Source organism: Sciurus carolinensis, chromosome 2, assembly GCF_902686445.1.
Source record: "Sciurus carolinensis chromosome 2, mSciCar1.2, whole genome shotgun sequence".
NCBI classification, from domain to species: Eukaryota; Metazoa; Chordata; class Mammalia; order Rodentia; family Sciuridae; genus Sciurus; species Sciurus carolinensis.
This window is the reverse complement of record NC_062214.1, coordinates 187,700,515-187,720,142: the sequence shown is the minus strand read 5'-3', so window position 1 is coordinate 187,720,142 and position 19,628 is coordinate 187,700,515. Positions and strand designations below refer to the sequence as shown.

Here is a 19,628-nt window from a genome sequence, read left to right as displayed (position 1 = left end):
CAACAATTCGCGGAGAGGGGCGGGGCGTCTCGTGAAACGTCAGAGCAGATTGCCCAATGGAAGCCGGCGCCGGCAGACGCGCGCGCCGTGCGCCCAATAAGCGATGACGGCTCGAATGGCTCCTGTACCTTGTTGGCTGTGGGCGGAGCGGCCTGGAGGAGGAGGCGGTGGAGCAGGGGGCGGCTAGGTTGCGCGGTACTAGCGGTGCCCGCCGAAGGGGGAGGAGGCGGAGGAGCGAGCCGTGCGGCCAGAGCGGGAAAGACTCGTCCTTGCGTCCGAGTTGTGCAGCCGCCTCACCCCGGCTCCTGGGGCTGCAGCAAGGGCTGTGCGGGGACGGGCGTCCGCTGTCTCCCGGGTTTCCCTCGGAGCGACCCGCGGGATCGGAAAAAGGAGAAGATGGAGGAGGGCGGCAGCGGCGGCGCCGCGGCGGGCACCAGCGGGGACGGCGGCGACGGCGGCGAGCAGCTCCTAACTGTCAAGCACGAGCTGCGAACCGGTGAGCGACCCCGCCCTCTGCCGGTCGGGCCCGGCGCGGGGGCGCGCCCTGGACTCCGGCGGGGCCCTGCACGGGCTGGGGGCGCGGGCCGGGGGCGGGACTCGCTGGCGGGGCGGGAGCCTGGGGTCCCGGGACGTCCCGGGAGGTGGGCGCGCGCCCGGGAGAGGCGGCCGAAAGTTTTCCCGAGCCCGGGAGGCGGCGGCGGGCGCGGGGCGGCGGGGACCTGGAGGCTGTGGACCGCTGCCTGCGGCGCTGGTCTCCAAGGATGCCTTCGCGCCCCCCTTCCCGCTCAGGTGACACATCTGTCACTGCATCCTGCCTAGGACGAAAGGTGCGCCTTCCCCAGTGCGAGGTGAGTGGCGCCTGGGTTTGGAGCGTGACTCACTTCTCCACTCTCCGCTCCCCTTGAGGGGGTCCCGGCGGGGATTAGGAACCGTCCGGAGGGCTGTGGTTCTGTGACACATCGCCGAGGGTGTCTCCCGCTTTAGCGAGTCTAGACAGGGGAGATAAAGAGGCTTCGCTGGCTCCTGGGATCGAGTGCTTTTATTTGCAATTGTCATGAAATACTATACTTGGCCTTGAGTTTCAAAGGTCTCTTGAGATGCAGGCTCTGTAAAGCTCTAGGTGAAAGGGACCAAGGAGCAGTCTTTGAGCCCACATTCTAATGTTTGGGCTCACTAGAGTTGTTCTGAGCTTTATATTTGTTAAATTACTTTTTCATCGTGTGAGTCCGGGTTTATAATTTTGGAAAATGCTTATCTGGACCAATCAGTACAGTTTGGGTACAATTGTATTTCTAGAGCTCAGTCTCCTATTGGCGATGCGTTTTCATTTCTGAAGAGGTAACATATTTTTAAGAGTCGTTGGTTATTATTAATACACGTCATTGTGAGCATTTAGGGTTTTGACACTGCTTCTTTGTCATATTGAAATATTCTTTTATTATGTAGACACAAAGCTTTAATGGTAGTTTTCAGGTGTACACCTAGTACACCTTGTTTTTGCTTTGAACAGATCATAAAGTTGGCTCTGTTGGACAATTCTTTTTGTTTTTTTTCTGGTGAGATTGCTGATTAGCATTCCATTGGATGCCATTGTGGTCACTTGATATAAAAGAGATGTCAAATTTATGTTTTCTTAATTCAACGTTTTTAAACATTGTGGTTTTTGGACTTTGTCAGTCTGTTAAATATCTTGAACCAGTCACCCTATAATATTTTTGAGTTCCTAACATAACCTTTGTAGGTTCTGTTGACTTGGTTTTTCTCTTTTGATTTTATGGACAACCCAGGTTTTCAAAGGGCTATTAGGTCATTTACTCAGTTTATGTTGTATTAATATCTGATTTGTGCTAGACTCAGTGTCAAGAACTTTCTGTGTGAAGATTTAGACTTTTTCCTTATCTTACATAATAATTCACTGCTTTATATGTGCAGAACCATACAGTACAGCAAAAACTACTTGGAGTCTTGTGCTCCTCATCCAATGACCATGATGCAACAAGCAGCTTTTTGCTCTACGACTAAGGAGCAACCTGCTTGGTATTAGTAGTCAACCAACTGCTCAGTTTCTGAATTTTGCAAACAATGCTAGTTTTGTAGAAAACAATGAGTACTGCTTGATTTCTCTTTCTCTACTAACTGTGTGAATCATCAGCAAGTTTGCATTTTAGAAATTTTTTCTGATGGATGATGAGATTATACTGAATTCATTAGTGTTGTTAACTGTCAAAGGAAATGAGCAGTCATTTTGATTTATTACTGAACACTGGAACAACTGACCGGACATAGTGGTCAAAACCACTGTTAAAATATAACTTGAAAGAGTCACTCATCTTGAGCCAACTGTGCTCCTCTTAGCACATGATGCTATAATAGGCACCAAAGTAATTTGATCTGATGTAGTCCCTTCTCAAATTGCGGTCAAGCGTATAGTCATATCAGGTTGGTTGTTGATGATTACCTTTTTGTGCAAAACACTATGTTGTATGCTTTAGGATGGATAAAAAAAATCAATAAAAAAGGGCATGGGAATTGCTCCAGTTGTGTAGACTGAATAGCTAGCATTCCTGGACATGGAGTTGGAAGACATAATAAATCCCAGCTCTGCCACTTACTAGCTGTATAGACTTGGGCAAGTCACTTCACTATTTCAGTCTCACTTCTTTCATCTACAAAATGAGAGGACTGAATGAGACTTAGTGGACACTCAGAAAATGTGGGTTGAATGTAAACCTAGAAATCACTCCACAACAATATCTTATTGTAAGGTGTGCAGATTAATTCAGTGTATACTGGAAAGCAAATCATTCATTTGATGATTAGCCTATGTCACATTGCCTAGCTGTTATCTTTTTCTGTATTTCCTTTTCTCAAAGAGAGCATAAGGGATCCTTGTGATCCCTGATGCTAATGGCCCGTGTGAATCTCTTCAGTAACATTTCACAACAGTACTATAATAATTCATGTACTTATATGCATTAGATGGTAAGATCCTGAAGTAAGACCCCATGTCTTTTGTCTATTTGTAGCTCCTGGCTCATTGTAGTTACTCATATTTGTTGAATGAACGAATGATGGATGAAAATAAGGAACAAGTCTAATAGTGTATTGTATTCCCAATGCCTTGCAGATGTTAGGTGGTTGATAAATTATGACAGTAACAATAAAAACTAAAGAATGTGGAGTATTGAGTTAAACATCAATTTCTTGAGCATTTTCTGTCTTCCAGCCTAGATGGTATCAGAACCAAAAATGGCTAAGAAAATGTTCTGCCCTTTGGCAGTATGGAAAAGGCTGTATAGAAGAGCAATTAGGATATATTGTCATAAGTATAATAATAGAGGGATATGTAAAGTATAAAGTTGCAAAGAGCGATTGAGACTTTTATCTTTTAAACAATCAGAACTAGTGGATTGTCTTACTCATTTATGCAATAAGTATTTTATTGCTTCTTATGTACTGGATGCTGTTTTAGATGCTAGAGTTACAAGACATATGTGGTCTCCCCACTCAGCTGCATCAAGCATCACTGGAATCAGAGATGTAGATCGCCTGCCGTCTCTTGAATCTCTGCTCACGTGTATGGGATAGTTTCATCCTTCTGTATGGTTGTCCAACTTCTCTCACATGGGAAAGATCATGCTGCCCACAGTTCCCAAGTTTTACATCTTAAAGCTTCAGGGACTAGAAAGACACTGGCCCTTTTTTAAGCTTCAGTTATAAAAGTCTCAGTGAAGTCTTGGCCTTGGTCAGGTGTTCACATTTGGTTCTTTGAACTAAGGTCAGGGGAAGAGATCATGTTCTGCTAAGGTAATAGTGACTATGGCAAACTTGGATGTGGTAAACTACACTCTGAAGAGAAAGAATTGGTGGGCAGACATTTCCTTAGGAGAGACAGCCTTAACACTCAGAAGAGGGTTGACAAGAGGGTTGTCTGTTGTGGGATAATGAATTACTATATATTCTAAAGGCTTGGAGCAACATGATTTCTTTGGGTCAGGGGTTTGAGAGTTGCCTAGCTTGGTGGTTCTGACCAGGAGGTTGTCGTCACTGTGTTGGCCAGGACTGCATTCACCTGAAGACTTTTCTGGGGCTGATTGTTCCCTTCTAAGAGGGCTCACTCACTTGTTTTTGGCAGGATTCTTTAGTTCCTTGACACGTGGACCTCTCCATAAAGTGGCTTGAGTGTTCTTATGACATGGCAACTAATTTATCCCAGAACAAGCCACCCAAGAGGGGAAGAGCAAGGTGAAAGCCACAATGTCTTTTTTGTTAAAGGGCTCTATTGGGATGTTGTCTATATACCATGCAACTCTCTTGTTTTAAATGTACAATTCAGTGGATTTTAGTAAAGTTAGAAATATACAGTGATTGCTACAATCTGATTTTAGAACATTTCCATTACCTTAAAAAGAAACCTCATGCCTGTCACTCTACATTCCCACTACCCAGCCCCAGCCTCAAGCAACATACTTATCTATTTTGTGTTTCTATATGTTTGCCTGTTATGAATTTTATCATAGTAGAATTATACAATTGTGGTATTTTGTAACTAGCTTCTTTTGCTAAACATTGTATCTTCAAGATTCATCCACATTTTATTGACAAATTGTATTTTATTATATTAGATGTATCTTATTTTTAAATCCATTCCTCAGTTAATTGACATTTGGGTTGTTTCACCTTTTGGCTATGTGTATAATGTTGCTGTTCACATTTGTAAACAAATTTTTGTGTGGACCTGTATCTTTATTTCTCCTGTGTATTACCAACAGAAGAGAAATGAAGGATCACATGAAGACTGAGTTGAACTCTGTAAGAAACTGCCAAATAGTTTTCCAAAGTGACTGTTCCATTTTATGTCCCCTCCAGCAATGCATGAAGGCCTCAGTTTCTCCATAGCCCAGCCAATGTTTATTATCATCTGTTTGCTTTTTGCCCTTGTAGGAGGGGTGAAGTAGTATTTCATTATGGTTCTGATTTTCATTTTTCTAATGATGTGGTACATCTTTTCATGCATTTACTGGCCATTTGTATATTTTTTGAGAAATGTTTATTCCAATCCTTTGCTCATTTTTTAATTGACTAATTTGTCTTTATTATTGAGATTTCTTTATTCTAGATGCAAGTACCTTGTCATATATGAGGGCAAATATTTTCTTTCATAAAGTAAGTTGCCTTTTCATTTTTTGATGGTGTCCTGAGAAGTTTGAAAGTCTTAATTTTAATGAAATCTATTTTTTCTGTGTTTTCCCCTCCTTTTTTTCTTGTTCTGTGTTTAAAAAATCATTATCTAATTCAAGGTCATGAGAACTTGTGCTTCTGTTTTCTTCTCAGTGTTTTTTGATTTTAGCTCTTTTATGATTTTGGATCTGTGAATTAGAGCCATGCTGAATCTTGAGTAAACTGCTGTGTATGGTGTGAGGTAATGATCCAATTCATTGTTTTGGAAGTGGATATCCAGTTGTCACATCACCATTTGTGGAAGACTGTTTTTCCTCCATTTAGTTGTATTGGCACTGTTGTTGAAAATTAATCAATAGATATATGGTTTGTTGATTTTAGATTCTCAGTGCTGTTCTATTGCTCTGTGTGTCCCTGTTTAAGCAAGTACCACACTACTGTGTCTTATAAAGTGTGTTTTGGAATGGGTGAAGTTCTGACAGGGTTTGCCTTGAACTCATAGATCAATTTTGAGAATATTGTTGTCTTAAGTTTTCTGATCATTGCACTTGAATATCATTTATTAAGGTCTTCTTTCATGTCTTTCAACAGTGTTCTGTAGTTTTCAGAGAGTTTGTACTATTTTGTTAAATTTATTCCCAAGTGATACTATTGTAAAAGAAATTATTTTCTAAATTTCTTTTTTGGATTGTTCTTTGCAGATACCTAGAGATCCTTGTGTCCTGCAACCTTGCTGAACTAATTTATTAACTTTAGTAGTTTTTTTTTTTTTTGGGGGGGGGGGCTTGTGCTTACAAGGCAAGCACTCTACCGACTGAGCTATCTCCCCAGCCCACTTTAGTAGTTTTTCAGTGGGCGCCTTAGGATTGTTTTTTAAATTTATGAGATCATGTCATCTGGGAGTAGAGGTTGTTCCCCTTCTTCCTTTCTAATCTGGATGCTTTTTTCTTAGTTTTCTTGTTTAGTTGCCCTTGCCAACACCTTAAGAACAGTGTTCAATAGCATTGTCAAGAACAGACATCCTTGTCTTATTCCTGACCCTGAGGAAGCACTAGTCTTCCATCACCAAGTGTGAGGATAGCTGTGGGATTTTTCCATAGATGCCCTTTATCAGATTGAGAAATCCTTCTATTTCTAGTTTGTTGGTGTTTTGTCATGAAAGGGTTTTGGACTTTATCAGATGCACCTATTGAGATGATCATGTGGTTTTATTTTTTTGTTCTGTTGGTGTGATTTATTATATAAATTAATTTTTGAATGTTAAGCTAACCTTGAATTCCTGGGATAAATTCTTTGTGGTCCTGGTATGTAATCCTTTTTATATGTCTGCTAGCATGTTGTTGAGAATTTATGCATCTATATTCATAAAAGATACTTGTCTCTAGTTTTCTTTCCTTTCCCTTGCCCCACCCCTTCCTTCTCCTTACTTTTTGGTTTCTGGCATCCATATTTAGTGTCTTTGAACAGAAGTCAGGGGATGGACCAAAGTTCTGATTCTGTTTCTAACTTACTGTGGGACCTGGAATAAGTCACTGAGTCTTTCTGAGCTCAAATTTTCTTTTCCATAAAGTAAAGGAGTTAGAGTGAGTGAAAGCTGGTGTTCTAAGGATTTCTATGGAATAGACAAACGAGCAGTGATCTACTTTTCAGACCATTCTGTTTTATCAAAGAATTCATATAGAATTCCACCGATAAACAACAGTTCCCTGGTGCTTTTTGAGTATGGCTCCATTTATAAGGATTTAATTTGTAGTTAGTTCTTTAGAAATACAGTCATCATGTACAGTGAAAGATATTCACAGATTTCAGTGACAGTCTTAGTTACCTGTATGATGCAGCTCTCCTTTTAATATTAAACATACAAATATATGTTTGTGGATGCAAGTTTTTGAAGTACTTGTTCCTTTTTTATGCTTTCTTTACTTTGAGAAGAATAGGTAGGACTTGTACTCTGTCTTTATTCTTATAGGATACATTGAGAAAGTTGAAAATATGAATAGGTTATCGACAGTACCCTCGCTAATTCCCTAGACCTCCCCCCCCAAAATAATTCCCTTTTAATTTTCTATCATGAATTTCAGAGATCGAGAAAATGATTTATTTGGGCAAAAAGAGTGGCATCTGAGCTTTTATGTCAAAGTGAGTCAAGTGAATAGAGGTTGGCTTATTTCTTCCTTTCCATTGTGGATGTATTTGTAGGGGGAAAGACCTCAGATGATAAATCTAGTTGCATGAACCCATGCCAACCTCTACTCTAGCCCAAGAGAGCACCTTGAAACCCAAGCTTGCTGGAGATAGAGGTGGTTTGATGGGCAGGACTAATTTTTCCCTGTGAACAGGAAACTGATGCTTGGTGAAAGCTCCCTTGGGGAAAGTCTAACTGATAGCGTCACATGTTGGTTGAAGCTTCACAATTAAGGACACTGATAGGAGAGGTCGATCCTCAAGTGCAGGGGAGGGAGAGGTTGTCACAGCTACTGCTTTCGAGCTCCGTCATGACTTACCGATCTGCGTATCTCAAAGGTTTGACCATTCCTGCATTTATCTTGTTTGAGTGACTAGGGTCAAAAATAGATTTTTGCCCTCATTGTGTTTGTTTTCAGCAGTGTCCCTTTTAGTTCAGGCGAGGCTCCTTTCTCTGAAAGTCAGTTGAATTCTCTGGACTTGACACATTCCTAAATTTCTGAGTGAGCTATTTCACTTTTTTTCCTTTCTTTAAAAAAATATTCGCTACATCATATATAACCAGAAGAATGAGAAATTATGCTCCATTATATATGATTTGTCAATGTACATTCTACTGTCTTGTATAACTAATTAAAACAAATTAAAAAATATTTGCTAGACATTCTTCTCTGTGACTGCAGGGACAATAGGAAGGTAAAGTTCTCAAGTTTTAGTGCAGTCCGTGGTATTGCAGTTATTTCACACTCGAGTTCTTGTGTAGGTGTGCTGCTTCTTATATAATCAATGTGTTCTTGACAAAAATTGTGTACATAATATTTTTGTGTATCAGATTATTTGGAATATAGAAAGTGAACTTGGTTCTAAGAATTGTTATTAACTCTTGTATTTAAAAAACTTTTGATTCCGTTTTCTGTTTGTGGCTCTTACAAAAAAGTAAGAAAGTAGATTTCTCTGACACACCATCCTTATAATTTAGGCAACTGCAAACAGGTAAATGAAGTTTTATGTGGTAGGCTGAATAATGACCTCTCTCCTCCTGCCAAAGATGTCCACATCCTAATTCCTGGACCCCTGTGAACATGTTAAACATCTCATGGCAGAAGTGTTTCTGCAGATGGGGAGAGTATCCTGGGTTATCCAGGTGAGCCAGTGTAATCACACAGGTAAAAGCAAGGTAGAAGGGCCGGGGTCAGAGAAGGGGAGATGGGGATGGAGGCCGAGGGAAACAGATGGGGTAATGCTACTGTGGGAAGGGGCCAGGACCTGAGGAAAGTGGGCAGCTTCTAGAAGCTGGGAGCAGCAGTTTTTCCCCCAGTGTCTAAAAGAAACACAGCTCTGCACCTTGATTTTAGTTCCATAAGACCCAGTTTCAGACTTCTGATTTCCAGAACTGTAAGAAAACAAATTTGTGTTGTTAATAAATTATCAAGTTTATGTTCATCTTTTATAGCAGCAATAGGACATGAATACCTGTTGCTTAAGATTGAATGAGCCAAGGGATGTTTTTGCCCCAGGCATGGGTGACTAACAGACTAGGACACTGTCAGTCCTTTAAATGACTATTTTAACAGAGGATGGCAGCCAGTGTCCTTCTGGGGGAAGGGCAGTGCTGTTTCTCCAAGGACTCCCCGAGGAAGCCTCCTTTCTGACTTGGTGCCAAGCCCAGCTTGCTGCTTCTGACCAGCTGTTCTGTTTTTCATAGGAACACTCTGAAGTGGGTCCCTGGGAAGACTGTGTTTATCAAGTTGGTGGCATGAAAACTTTCAGTCTCAGGCCCACAGCATGTAAAAGTGTGATTGGGCACGTGTCCTGAGTCTCCTCCTGGTGCCTTTTGTGCTCTTATTCTTAATTTTCTGGCTTCTTAATTAATCTTAGTGATTTGCCTTCAGTCTTTTCTAGACCAAGGCAAGGATTTATTAAATATGAAATTAAGTACAGTTATATTTAAACACATATATGTACCATAAGTAATATGGAAAACTTGGGAACACATTTTACTTTCTATCTATATAATGTTCATGCTGTTTTTACATTTCTTCTAAAGAGAAAAAAGTGAGGTCTCTGATTGATTAGTAGCCCTTTTGATATTTGAAAAAAATACAAGATGATAAATCAATAAAATAGAGGCATACCTAAAAGAACTCTAGAGGCAACAAGGTGGAGATGGGCAGAGGGCTCTTTGTACTATGCACTTTCCTACATGAGTGGAATATCTCATGGTTGCTGGAAAGTTCAGTCAACTGAAGCACTGTGTCCTCTAACCACAGCAATAATCTCAAGTAGGAGTGTGTGTTTTTCCAAGGGGAAAAATTATTTAAAATAGGTAATAAGGATAATGATGTGCTTTATTTCTAAATATGATGCTGTGTTGAGAGGGCATGAACATTGAATTTTTACAGTATATTTGAACCCACTCTCATGATCTTATGCTTGCTTTTCCTTTATACTTATGTCATTTGTTTATAAGGAAACATCATAATTAGAGCTATAATGGAACAAATCTAATGGGGCCACACACAAATGAAACTTATAACTTGGACCTAATTTTGCCATATATAAATTGGGCAAAATAGTTACAGTTTTATTCATCTGCCAAGTATCATTGAATTCCTACTGTGTGTCCACACTGTCTTAAATGCTCTGTTTAGTAGGGAATACAGTAGACATGGCTTCTGCCATCACTGACTAATACTTGAGAGAGACCTTAAATCCATAATCACATAAGTCGCTCTACAATTGCAGTTGTGATAAACTGAAGATATGCAGGTTCTGTGAGGGAGCCTAACAGGGTGGCCTCACAGGGGGTGAAGGATGAGTGGGGGCTTCTGCGGAGTGATCAAATCCTGTGCAGTGATTACTGTCGTTATTAGTATTCTTCTAATTTTATTCTGTGGGAAAACTGAAAACTTCTACTTTCTGAGAAAGAAAGTAGAAGAATTGGTTTTAAAAGCCAAGCAGGCTGTCTCCAGGTCCCATTTATACCACAGCGCTTACGCCATCAGTGGGATGTGGGCCAGATAAGAATCCTGGCATGGTTGGCATGTAAGTGGTACTTCGAGCCACGGTAGTAAGGAGATCACCTTAGGGGAGATTGAAGAAGGGAAGAGGACTTAGAACTGAGCCCAGAAAACCCCCAAAATGTACAGAATGGATAGAAAAAGAGTTGCCAAGAAAGGATACGGAGAAGGAAGAGTCAGGAGAGAAAGCTGGAGACAACCTAGGGAGGTTGAGTGTCGTGGGGGCCCAGAGAGAGGTGCCAGGACTGGAGGTGGGGAACACAGTCCACAGTCCACTGCACACAGCCGGTGGGTGATGATATTGAGGTCTTCGTGATGGGTGGAATCCAGTGCCATGGGGCCCGGGTGTGAAGTTGGCCTGCGGTAAGAACTGCCTCTTACGATGGGAGAGAGGAGGAGAGCAGACAGTTGCGTTGGTCGATTTGGTGGCAGGAAGATACAGAGTTTTGAAGGCATGATTTTTTTTTCTTTTCTGTGAGTTTTGAAGAAAAGTCAATTCTTTTTCAAGAAAAATAGCTTCATTGTTTTAAAGAATTGTTATTCTGATCTTTAAAAAAATTCCTAGATACAGAAAAACACCCAGAAAGTTGCCACAAAACTTACATAATGTACAAGAAAAATTTATAGACTGTTGTAGAACAGCTTACAGAAAGATTTGCAGGCCTAGCCATTGAAATGCTCCTGTGCTTTCCACAGAGGTCAGTTCCCCGAACATGTTCTCTGGATCATGCCAAAATTCTTAGTAAGCTTAATGTTCTGCTTCTTCTTTTTGAAGTGTTTTATATTTAGTTCAGTTCATCTAAATTAAATTTATTTGGTGCATGTATTGGAAAAAAAGGCTATTTGTTACCACTTTATAAGCATTTGTTTTCTCATTGACTCAGTTTTCACATTGGCTCAGTGATGTAATTCCAAAATCACTTGGGTAAGTAAACACTGCTGTTCTGTACACCAGAGGTGCAGTGAGTCTTTAAGGTAGTAGCTCCCATGGTAAAAGTGGGCCTCATTGTTTTAAAAGTACACAGAAAATAAATATCACTTTGTTCTGCCTCCAGCAGAATGCCGTCCAGAGGCATGGTTTTGAGACCCAGCCACAACTCTGAAACAGCTTCAACAGCTTACCCCCAGCAGTTAAAAGGAACCTAATGTGCCCGTTCTTTGGCTTATTTTCCACCTCTCATGCCTTCCCTAGCATGGGGCTGATTGGACCCTCTGGACAGGAGTTAGGGTTTTTAGTTCAGAGTAAGTTGTGTGCACGGATACCACCCAAACCCAACGAGCTTATCTAATGATTTGCTTTATAAATAATTTCCCCCCTGACAAAAAGGAAGCAAAAATAGCAGAAAAAGTTTTTTTTTTTTCTCACTGCATACAATTGTCACCTTTTGACTGAAACTAAATTAGTCTGAGAAGCTTATGTTTTGTAGTGTGGAATAGGAAAAGACAAGGTTTTAAGAAAAGCTATTTTATTACCTTATTAGGTTGGTCCCAGGAAATGAGATGCTAAATACATGTTTTGTATTTGGTATATTAAAAATAAATCTGAGCATGTGAAATAAATAGGATCAAGTCAGGTTGTGCTCAGCACTGATTTTGAAATCTTCCCCTCCCTCAGACTTCACTCGTCTTCTCCTTCCCTTCCCCCATCCTTAAGCTCTCCTTCCCACATCCACATTTGCGTCTTCTTATAAAGAATAATAATAATAATAATAATAACAATAATAATGATGATAATAATGATAGGCCCTCTGCTTACCATAATCATTCACCTTTCCACCAGAGTTTCCATAAAGCTCAGTTTATGCTGCTTCTTTCTGCTTCTTTGTCCAGTCTTTGATGTGCTTTAGCATCAGGCTTCCATGGCGGTCACTGCACCAAAACGGTTAGTAACTCACCAAAGTTACTCTTTCCTAGTCTGGCGAAATGTGTCAGCTGAATATAACTCAGCTTCTTTAGAGCACCTAGGGCCCAAGTGTTGGTACTGGCCTCCCTCTGCCTAGTGACAGACCCTGCTCTGCTCCCTGGTTCTTCTTGCTCACTGCCTGCTGCCTGCTGTCTCTCTGCTTCTCTTTGAAATATCGGTCCTCCATTCCTTCTCTTCCTGAGAGGTCAGGGTATTATCATGGCATCAGCTATTATCCAGGTCTCTGTTTTCAGCTTAGATCTCTTCTTGAGTTCCTCTTCAGTCACTCCCAGTAGCCCATGGAACACAGAACATCGAGACAACCACAGGTAACTGCAGTCTCGATTTTTTCCTCTAGTTTTCCTTGTTTATTGTTTAACCCTCTGACATTATCATTTCTCGTCTTGCTAGGACCTAGCTGGAAACATCCTAGAAGTTTCCTCTCTCACATTCCCTAGCTTACTGACTGACTCGGCCAGTTGTGTCAGTTGCAACTCTAACATATCTCCTCTATTTGTTCTTGCTCACTGTTGCCATTACCAGTGTTCATTCAGTGTGGAACGTAATAATAATGGCTTTCATTTGCTGAGCTCTGTGTCTCTGCCAAGCATCTACATGTCTAATTTAATTCTCACAACATATCTGTTTGATGGATATTGTATCTGATACCTCTGGGTACAGCCTCCCACCCTGTCTGCCTCACTCTGGAGTCCCCCTGAAGCAGTGACAAATAGTTCTGTTTTGGCGTCCCTCATTTCAGGTTGATGGTGGCTGCCTTCAAGCACACAAACTGCACATTTTCTACTTTCTGCCCTGGGACTTTGATTCCTGCTCCAAATCTTAGGATCCTGGGGGTCATAGGCTCAGTAAGCACAAATGTAACATCCCAGAAGCATTAGGGAGTTAATGTCCCAATGGGGTAGCCTTCAACTAATGGGGTGTAGGAGCTGATAATAAACACTTCTGTGTATTGATCAAGGGTGGAAATTCCGTAAGTTCTTCAGAAGGTCCAGACTAGGTTGGGTTGATAATGCATTCCTGTTTTGGTTTTTCCTAATTCCCTATTTTACTCTCAATTTCTCCTCAGTCCTTCTTCCTTGGATTACCTTCCACATAAGCCACTTGCACATGTGTCTGACTGCAACAGCTAATGCCTAAAGTGGCTCTAGAAAGGGTACCCTTGGATGGGATATTGGCATATATTACTAATTGGTGAAATTGGACCCCATTGATGGTGGCAGTGGGTGCTGAAAACCCTGACAGGGTATTAGAATGTTGAATGGAAGGTAAAGAGCTGGGTTATGCATTGACTCCCGTAACTGAGTGGTGTGAGGACATTGGTGATTATATGACTCTGAGTTGATCTCTTTTAACTTTTGAAATCTTGAAAACAAGTTAGCTAGTTATCAGTGTATCCTGAGGGCTTTTATGGCAGCATTTGGAAAGATCCTGTGGCATAAGTCAGATTGTGCTAAAAAAAAAATCAGGCCCAGGATTTAACTGTAAGGGTAGCATAGCTGTGTCCCTTCTGTGATGGGTTTGTACTGTGTCCGCTGAGCTAAATCGGAGTATGTTTCCCAGAACTCTGTTCTAGACTTTGGGTTAGCACTGACCACAAGCAACATTTTGAGTGACACTGGAGGGCAGAAGTGAAGCAGCAGCCATGCTTCCTTTGCATCTCAAGCTTGGTGATGGCACTAGGCCCTGCCCTGGCTCCCACACGCCATTGCCAGTCTGCTTTATCACAGTGTGGGCGTGGAGCAGGGCCAGGCTGCAGCTCCCCTGTCTCCTGTTGGTTTACCTCCATCGGCTTTGGGAACCCTGGGGCAGTGGGAGTGCAGCTTTCTGCCGGTCCCTGGCATCACTGAGGTTGAAGGTAGAGGCAGAGGTAGGCTCTTGTCTTTGGATTCCAGTGTACTGAGTTCATTTGAACCAGACCTCACTCTTCCTCTTTGATTCTGCCTCCTCCCCAGTGGAAGATGAGATCAGTGGGCTTTAGCTGGCTTGTCGCTCTGAGTCCTCGGCGATCTGGTATACCTGCTTACCCACTGGTTGGCCGGTTGAGCATGCATGCGCTCTTCCCTTTGCCAGTCGGTTGCTTTCCTCTCCTTGCCCTTCACTGTGGTGCTGCGCTTCCCACAACTGCATACTTTTTCTTGATTCTGAGTTCTGTCAACCCTTGTTTCATTTCTACCTTTTTGTTTATTTGCTCATTTCTGTTCTTGGTTTTTGTATTTTTTTTAATATCCTAAATGCCTTTTGAAGGTTTTAAGTTCTGTTTGCTTCAGCTTTGTGGTCTTTGTCATTGTTTTTAGGGGGAGGGTCTCATCAGCTGCTGGAAAGCCTTGATTGGTTCCTAATGCACATCTGCACGTTGTCCCCCATGTGGTCTGCTTTGTTGGCCAGCTGTTTGGTTCTTCTTGGAGGCCCCATGGCACCTTCCTGTGGGCAGTTTCTTTCATGGGTGGCTTTGGGGGAGGGTGGGGTGGTGTATCTTGTTTCTCTTTTGTTCCCATTGGTTCCTCGATTTCCCCCTCTTCCTTCTTTCCCTTCACTGCCATGTTTTCAAGGGGACCCACTCTTTTGTCTGGTTCACCCTTGGATGCTGCTCTCCAAGGCTCACTCTCTTTCCTGCCTGACTGGTGCTTTAAAGCATCAAGTCCTGACCTGTTTTTTTTTTTTTTTTTTTTTTTTTTTAATATTTTGGCTTTTACTATCAGACCCTTTGGGGAAGATGTTGTCTTGCTTTGTCTCAGTGCTCCATGCCCCTCTACTCATTTTCAGGGTCTCCTAAGGCTCCCTTCCTGTCTCTGAGCCTTCACACCTGCTGGGGGTGGGGCTTCTCTGTTGGAATTTGGTCTGTTTTTCTATGACAGGTAATTTGAAGGGGTGGCATCCTCTGTCTCCTGGTACTGTTGAAGGCATAGTCATACATGGTTTTATTTGCTCTCTTTGTTGGTTTTATGTTGGTGGTGGTTTTGTCTTAAGGGTAGGGGGAAGATTTGAAACCAGGCAACCTTCATTGTCCTTGAATTTCTACTTTTAAGGCTCTGTTCAGATTACAACTTCTCTTCTTGAAGACTCTTCTGATAATTTTCTAGTTTTCAAGTTCAGATTTTGCTGCTCTTTTTCTTCTATTTTACCTTTTTCTAATTACTTTTATCATATTGCATTGTATTTATTTGTCTCCCTCTCCCATCAAATTGTGAATGCCTCTGAACAGCAAACCATGGATTTTTCTTTTTTGTGATATGTGGTCGATCCCCACTAAGTGGATTAATTGACTCAAAGGAGAATAGAGACAGCTGATGAATGTCACCTCCATCAGCCACGCATAGTGTGAATATTTTTGGATCAGATTGATCTTCAGTTTTAAGAGAAGTATAAATAGGTACAAATTTGCATAATGATCAGGTTTTTATTATAATAATACCAAAGTTTAGGGTAATAAGATTACCACTTTCTCCTGTATCATTTATAATATTTATTTTTGAAAATTAAGATGACCTTTACATATACCTTTTCTTTAATATTGTTAAGTGGTTGAAACTCTGAAATCTTTTTTCTTTCCTTTGTAAAGGTTTCTGCAAAATTTGTTTTTAATAAATCATTTTAATGAATAAGTGATTTTCTCTCATTTTGCTATTTAAAATGTATTTTGTGTGTCACATGGCTAAAATTTCACATACATTTGGAAAAGATAAATTTGGCTTTTTTTTTTTTTTTTTATGGTGTATGTCTGTGTTTCTGGAATTTGAACCCAGCGCCTTGTACATGCTAGGCAAGTGTTCTACCACTGAACTATAACTCCAGTCTCAAATGTGGGTTCTTAAATATATACTGCTGAATTTACCTGATTTACTTTGGATGTAGGTATATCAAAAATTCCATAATCTGCTCAATTATATTACCATTTTTTAGCATCCTGAAAAGATCTGGTCTGTGATTTTTCTGTAACTGGTTTTGAAATAAAGAATTTGAAAATATGGTTGTATATATTTAAGGAAACTGAATAAATGAAAAATCAGACTCTTCACATAATAATATTCTATTGCTAGAGATTTCAGTTTTTCCAATTTTTCATATTTTAAAAAGCGAGGATTATTTCTTAATCCAATTATTATTTATAATACTCCACTTTGTATTGTTGGCCATAAATATTGGACAAAATGATTTTGGAAGATTAGATTAAGAGGTCAGTATGCAACTATATTATAGTTCACAGGACTTCAAAAAATGACTTTCTTTGGAAGTTCTTCTAGAAAGATTCTGTTATAAATAGCAGGCATTAGTCAGTGATGTATCCTGTTGATTTTGCTCATGTATAGATCAGAAGGAAGATTTGTCTTCATACATGAGTTTGTTCAGAAAATAGAGTTCTTCGTTTCCTGTTCTGAAATGAAGAAGGAAAGATATAGAAGGGATATACAGCTGATATTTGTTTGCCATACAACAGAGATGTACTTTTTAACAATTTTTTAATTGAAAGAGAATCTCCTTTAGTTCTATTTATTTGATAATTGTTTAACTGTACCATTGTGTATTCTACTAAATTTTTCCCTCTTCAAAAGAAGTGAGCCATGTGATACTAGAACTGTGAAGTAATTTCTTTGGAAACATTGTTCTTGCAGAGGGACATCATCCCTTAGAAGACATTTTGACCCTAGTATTTTTAGCATTGTCTGTAAGCTATTCAAAAGATTGTGAACAAACCACTCTGATCTTTTGAGCCAGGGCATGAGGTTTATGTACTATCCCTTGGTTACTATCACTTGGTTATGATCACTGTTAGTACTGCTATATAATTCATTCAGGTGCTTTGCCTGTTAATTCTCATTAACTAGTGCGCTACCTGTGCAGTGAGTTCTATTACCATCTTCGTGTTTCAGAAGGCAAAACTGAGGTTGTGTTCAAGTTCACCCATCTTTCAGGTGACAGAACTATGACTCTAGCTGTTTTGACTCCAGAAACCCATGCTTTGACCTAACACTTTCTCCATGAGTGATTTTTTTTTTGCCCTGCCTGAGAGGAACACACCTTTATTTATTCATTATCTGCTGATCTGACAATCTATCCATTTTCACATGGTGGTGCTGTTAAAGGTAAAGGTGTTGGGAGTGAGGGAAGCATGCCAAGAAAAAGAAACTAACAATTTTTGAATCCTTATGAATTGTTACTTTATTTATTTATTTATTTTGTTTTTTGTTTTTTGTTTCTCAGAGATCAATTTTTAAAGTGTGAATCTTTTCTGATAGGTGCAGAGAGTATACGCCCATAAATATATCAACTAGCTTTGTCTAAGCTTAGCATCATTAACTTAGTTGCAAGCTATGTATCCTTTTGTATTAGTCAGCTTTATGTCGCTGTGATAAAATACCTGATATAAACTTATAAGGAGGAAAGGTTTATTTGGCCACATGGTTTCAGAGGTTTCAGTGCATGGTCATTGGCCCTGTTGCTTTGGGCCTGTGGTGGTATAGTATATCATGGTGGGAGTGTGGTGGAGGAGGCTTGTTTTCTTCATGGTAATTAGGAAAAGAAAGAGAAAAAGAAAGGGCTGGAGACCCAGTGTCCCTTTCAAGGATACACCCCAGTTACCTAACTTCTTCCATGAGGCTTTTCCTCCTAGACGTGACGAAGCTTACAACACCAGGGCCATTGCGGACCTTCAAGATCCACACAGTAGCATCCTCCCTGGACTCATTTTCCCTTCTCTTCCTTTCAGCATAACCATTATCTTGAATTTAATTTTTTAAAATCTCAGTTTATGTTTTTATACTTTGACCCATTATTGTACAAACTATAGTACATAATAATGTTTTGCATGTTTTTCTCTTTACAGAAATGATGTTATACTCATTTATCAAATATATGCTTATGCATATTATAAATATCTTTCCTTGCTAACATTATAAGTGAGAACTGTTAGTGTGTGCATCGACAGCTTAATCATTAGTTAATTTTCACGGCTCTGCAGTATTTCATTGCACGATTGTACCATGATTTCCTTATCTGTTATCCTGCTGATAGATGCTTAGGTTTTTACTTTTCCACTCTTGTGTGTCGATGGTGACTGTGGCATGGACTCTGTCTCTACATGTGTATGTGTAGGTTTCCTGCTGGTACGTGCCTAGGAATACACTCACTAAATTGTGGGTCTGCACACCTTCAGCTCTGGTCAGTGTTGCCAGATTGCTTTCCAAACCATCGTAAGAGCTCACATCCCCCCAGCAGGACACAGGATTTCATTTTGCTTTATTTGCTAACTCTTGGTATTACAAGAACTTTAAAATTTTAGTGATTTGATACAATAATTTCTTTTTGAATTAGCATTTCCCTAAATACCAATAGTTTTAATATATTTATTGACCATTTGGTCTTCCCCTCTTGTGAAACTGTCCATTCATGTAGTTTCTACTTATTTAAAAAAACTGAATTTTCTATTGAATTGTTTTGGTTAATAGGAATTCTTTATGTTGCATGCAGCATAGTCTTATGTTCTTGATTTATTCACTTAATTTCATGTAGATGTATTTTATTTTATTTATTTATTTTTAAATTTTAATTATTTTGGTTGTTGATGGACCTTTATTTTACTCACTTATTTAAATGTGATGCTGAGGATCGAACCCAGTGCCTCAAACATGCTCAGCAAGCGCTCTACCCCTGAGCCACAGCCACCATGTAGATGTATTTTATAGTAGTGATTTACAAAATCTTTACTATGATTTTACTCTGTTACATGTATGGAGACTATAATTTATTCCTTCTATTGTCAATGGATATTTGAGTTATTTTTTTCTATTAAAAACAATATTGCTGTGAATATTTTTTATTTTCTCTCTCCTGGTGCATATTTATGAGCTTCTCTAAGACATATACCTCGGAATCAAATCCTCTAGGGTCATGGGGGCATATACAACTTCAAAAGCACAGGACAGCACCAATTTTTTTCTCAAAATAGTTTTATTAATTTATACTGTTAAACAGCAGCATATAAGTAATCTAGTTGTTCTTCTTCTTTTTTTTTTTTTTTTTTTTTTTGCGGTACTGGGGATCAAACTCAGGGCCTTGTGCTTGCAAGGCATGCACTCTACCAGCTGAGCTATCTCCCCAGCCCTAGTTGTTCTTCATTCTGTCCAACAATTTTTATTGTCAATTTTTAAAAAAAATCTTTTCCAGTCTGGTAGATGTGAATCTTACTGTCATCTTGTGATTTTTAAAATTACATTTCCCTGATTACTAATGAGTTGGAACATTTTCAGATTCTTTTACAAAGTGCTCGTTTGTGTCTTTCCCGTTTTTCTTCTGTCATTTGCCTTCCTGTAGGAGTTTTGTTG

At 40.0% G+C, this 19,628-nt stretch overlaps 1 protein-coding gene across 2 annotated transcripts in view; it reads left to right on the top strand.

Moving 5' to 3' along the window:
• Positions 1-216: 216 nt before the first annotated feature.
• The window catches only part of Rps6ka5 (ribosomal protein S6 kinase A5), a 162,115-nt gene continuing 142,703 nt past the window's right edge, over positions 217-19,628 (top strand). The window contains exon 1 of one of the 2 annotated variants that reach the window (XM_047540805.1): positions 217-496. In XM_047540805.1, coding sequence (XP_047396761.1) covers positions 397-496 — 100 coding nt within the window. In that variant the 5' untranslated portion in view covers positions 217-396. Of the gene's footprint in view, positions 497-679; positions 849-19,628 lie in introns of those variants that run through there. The other variant, XM_047540806.1, reaches the window with a different exon arrangement.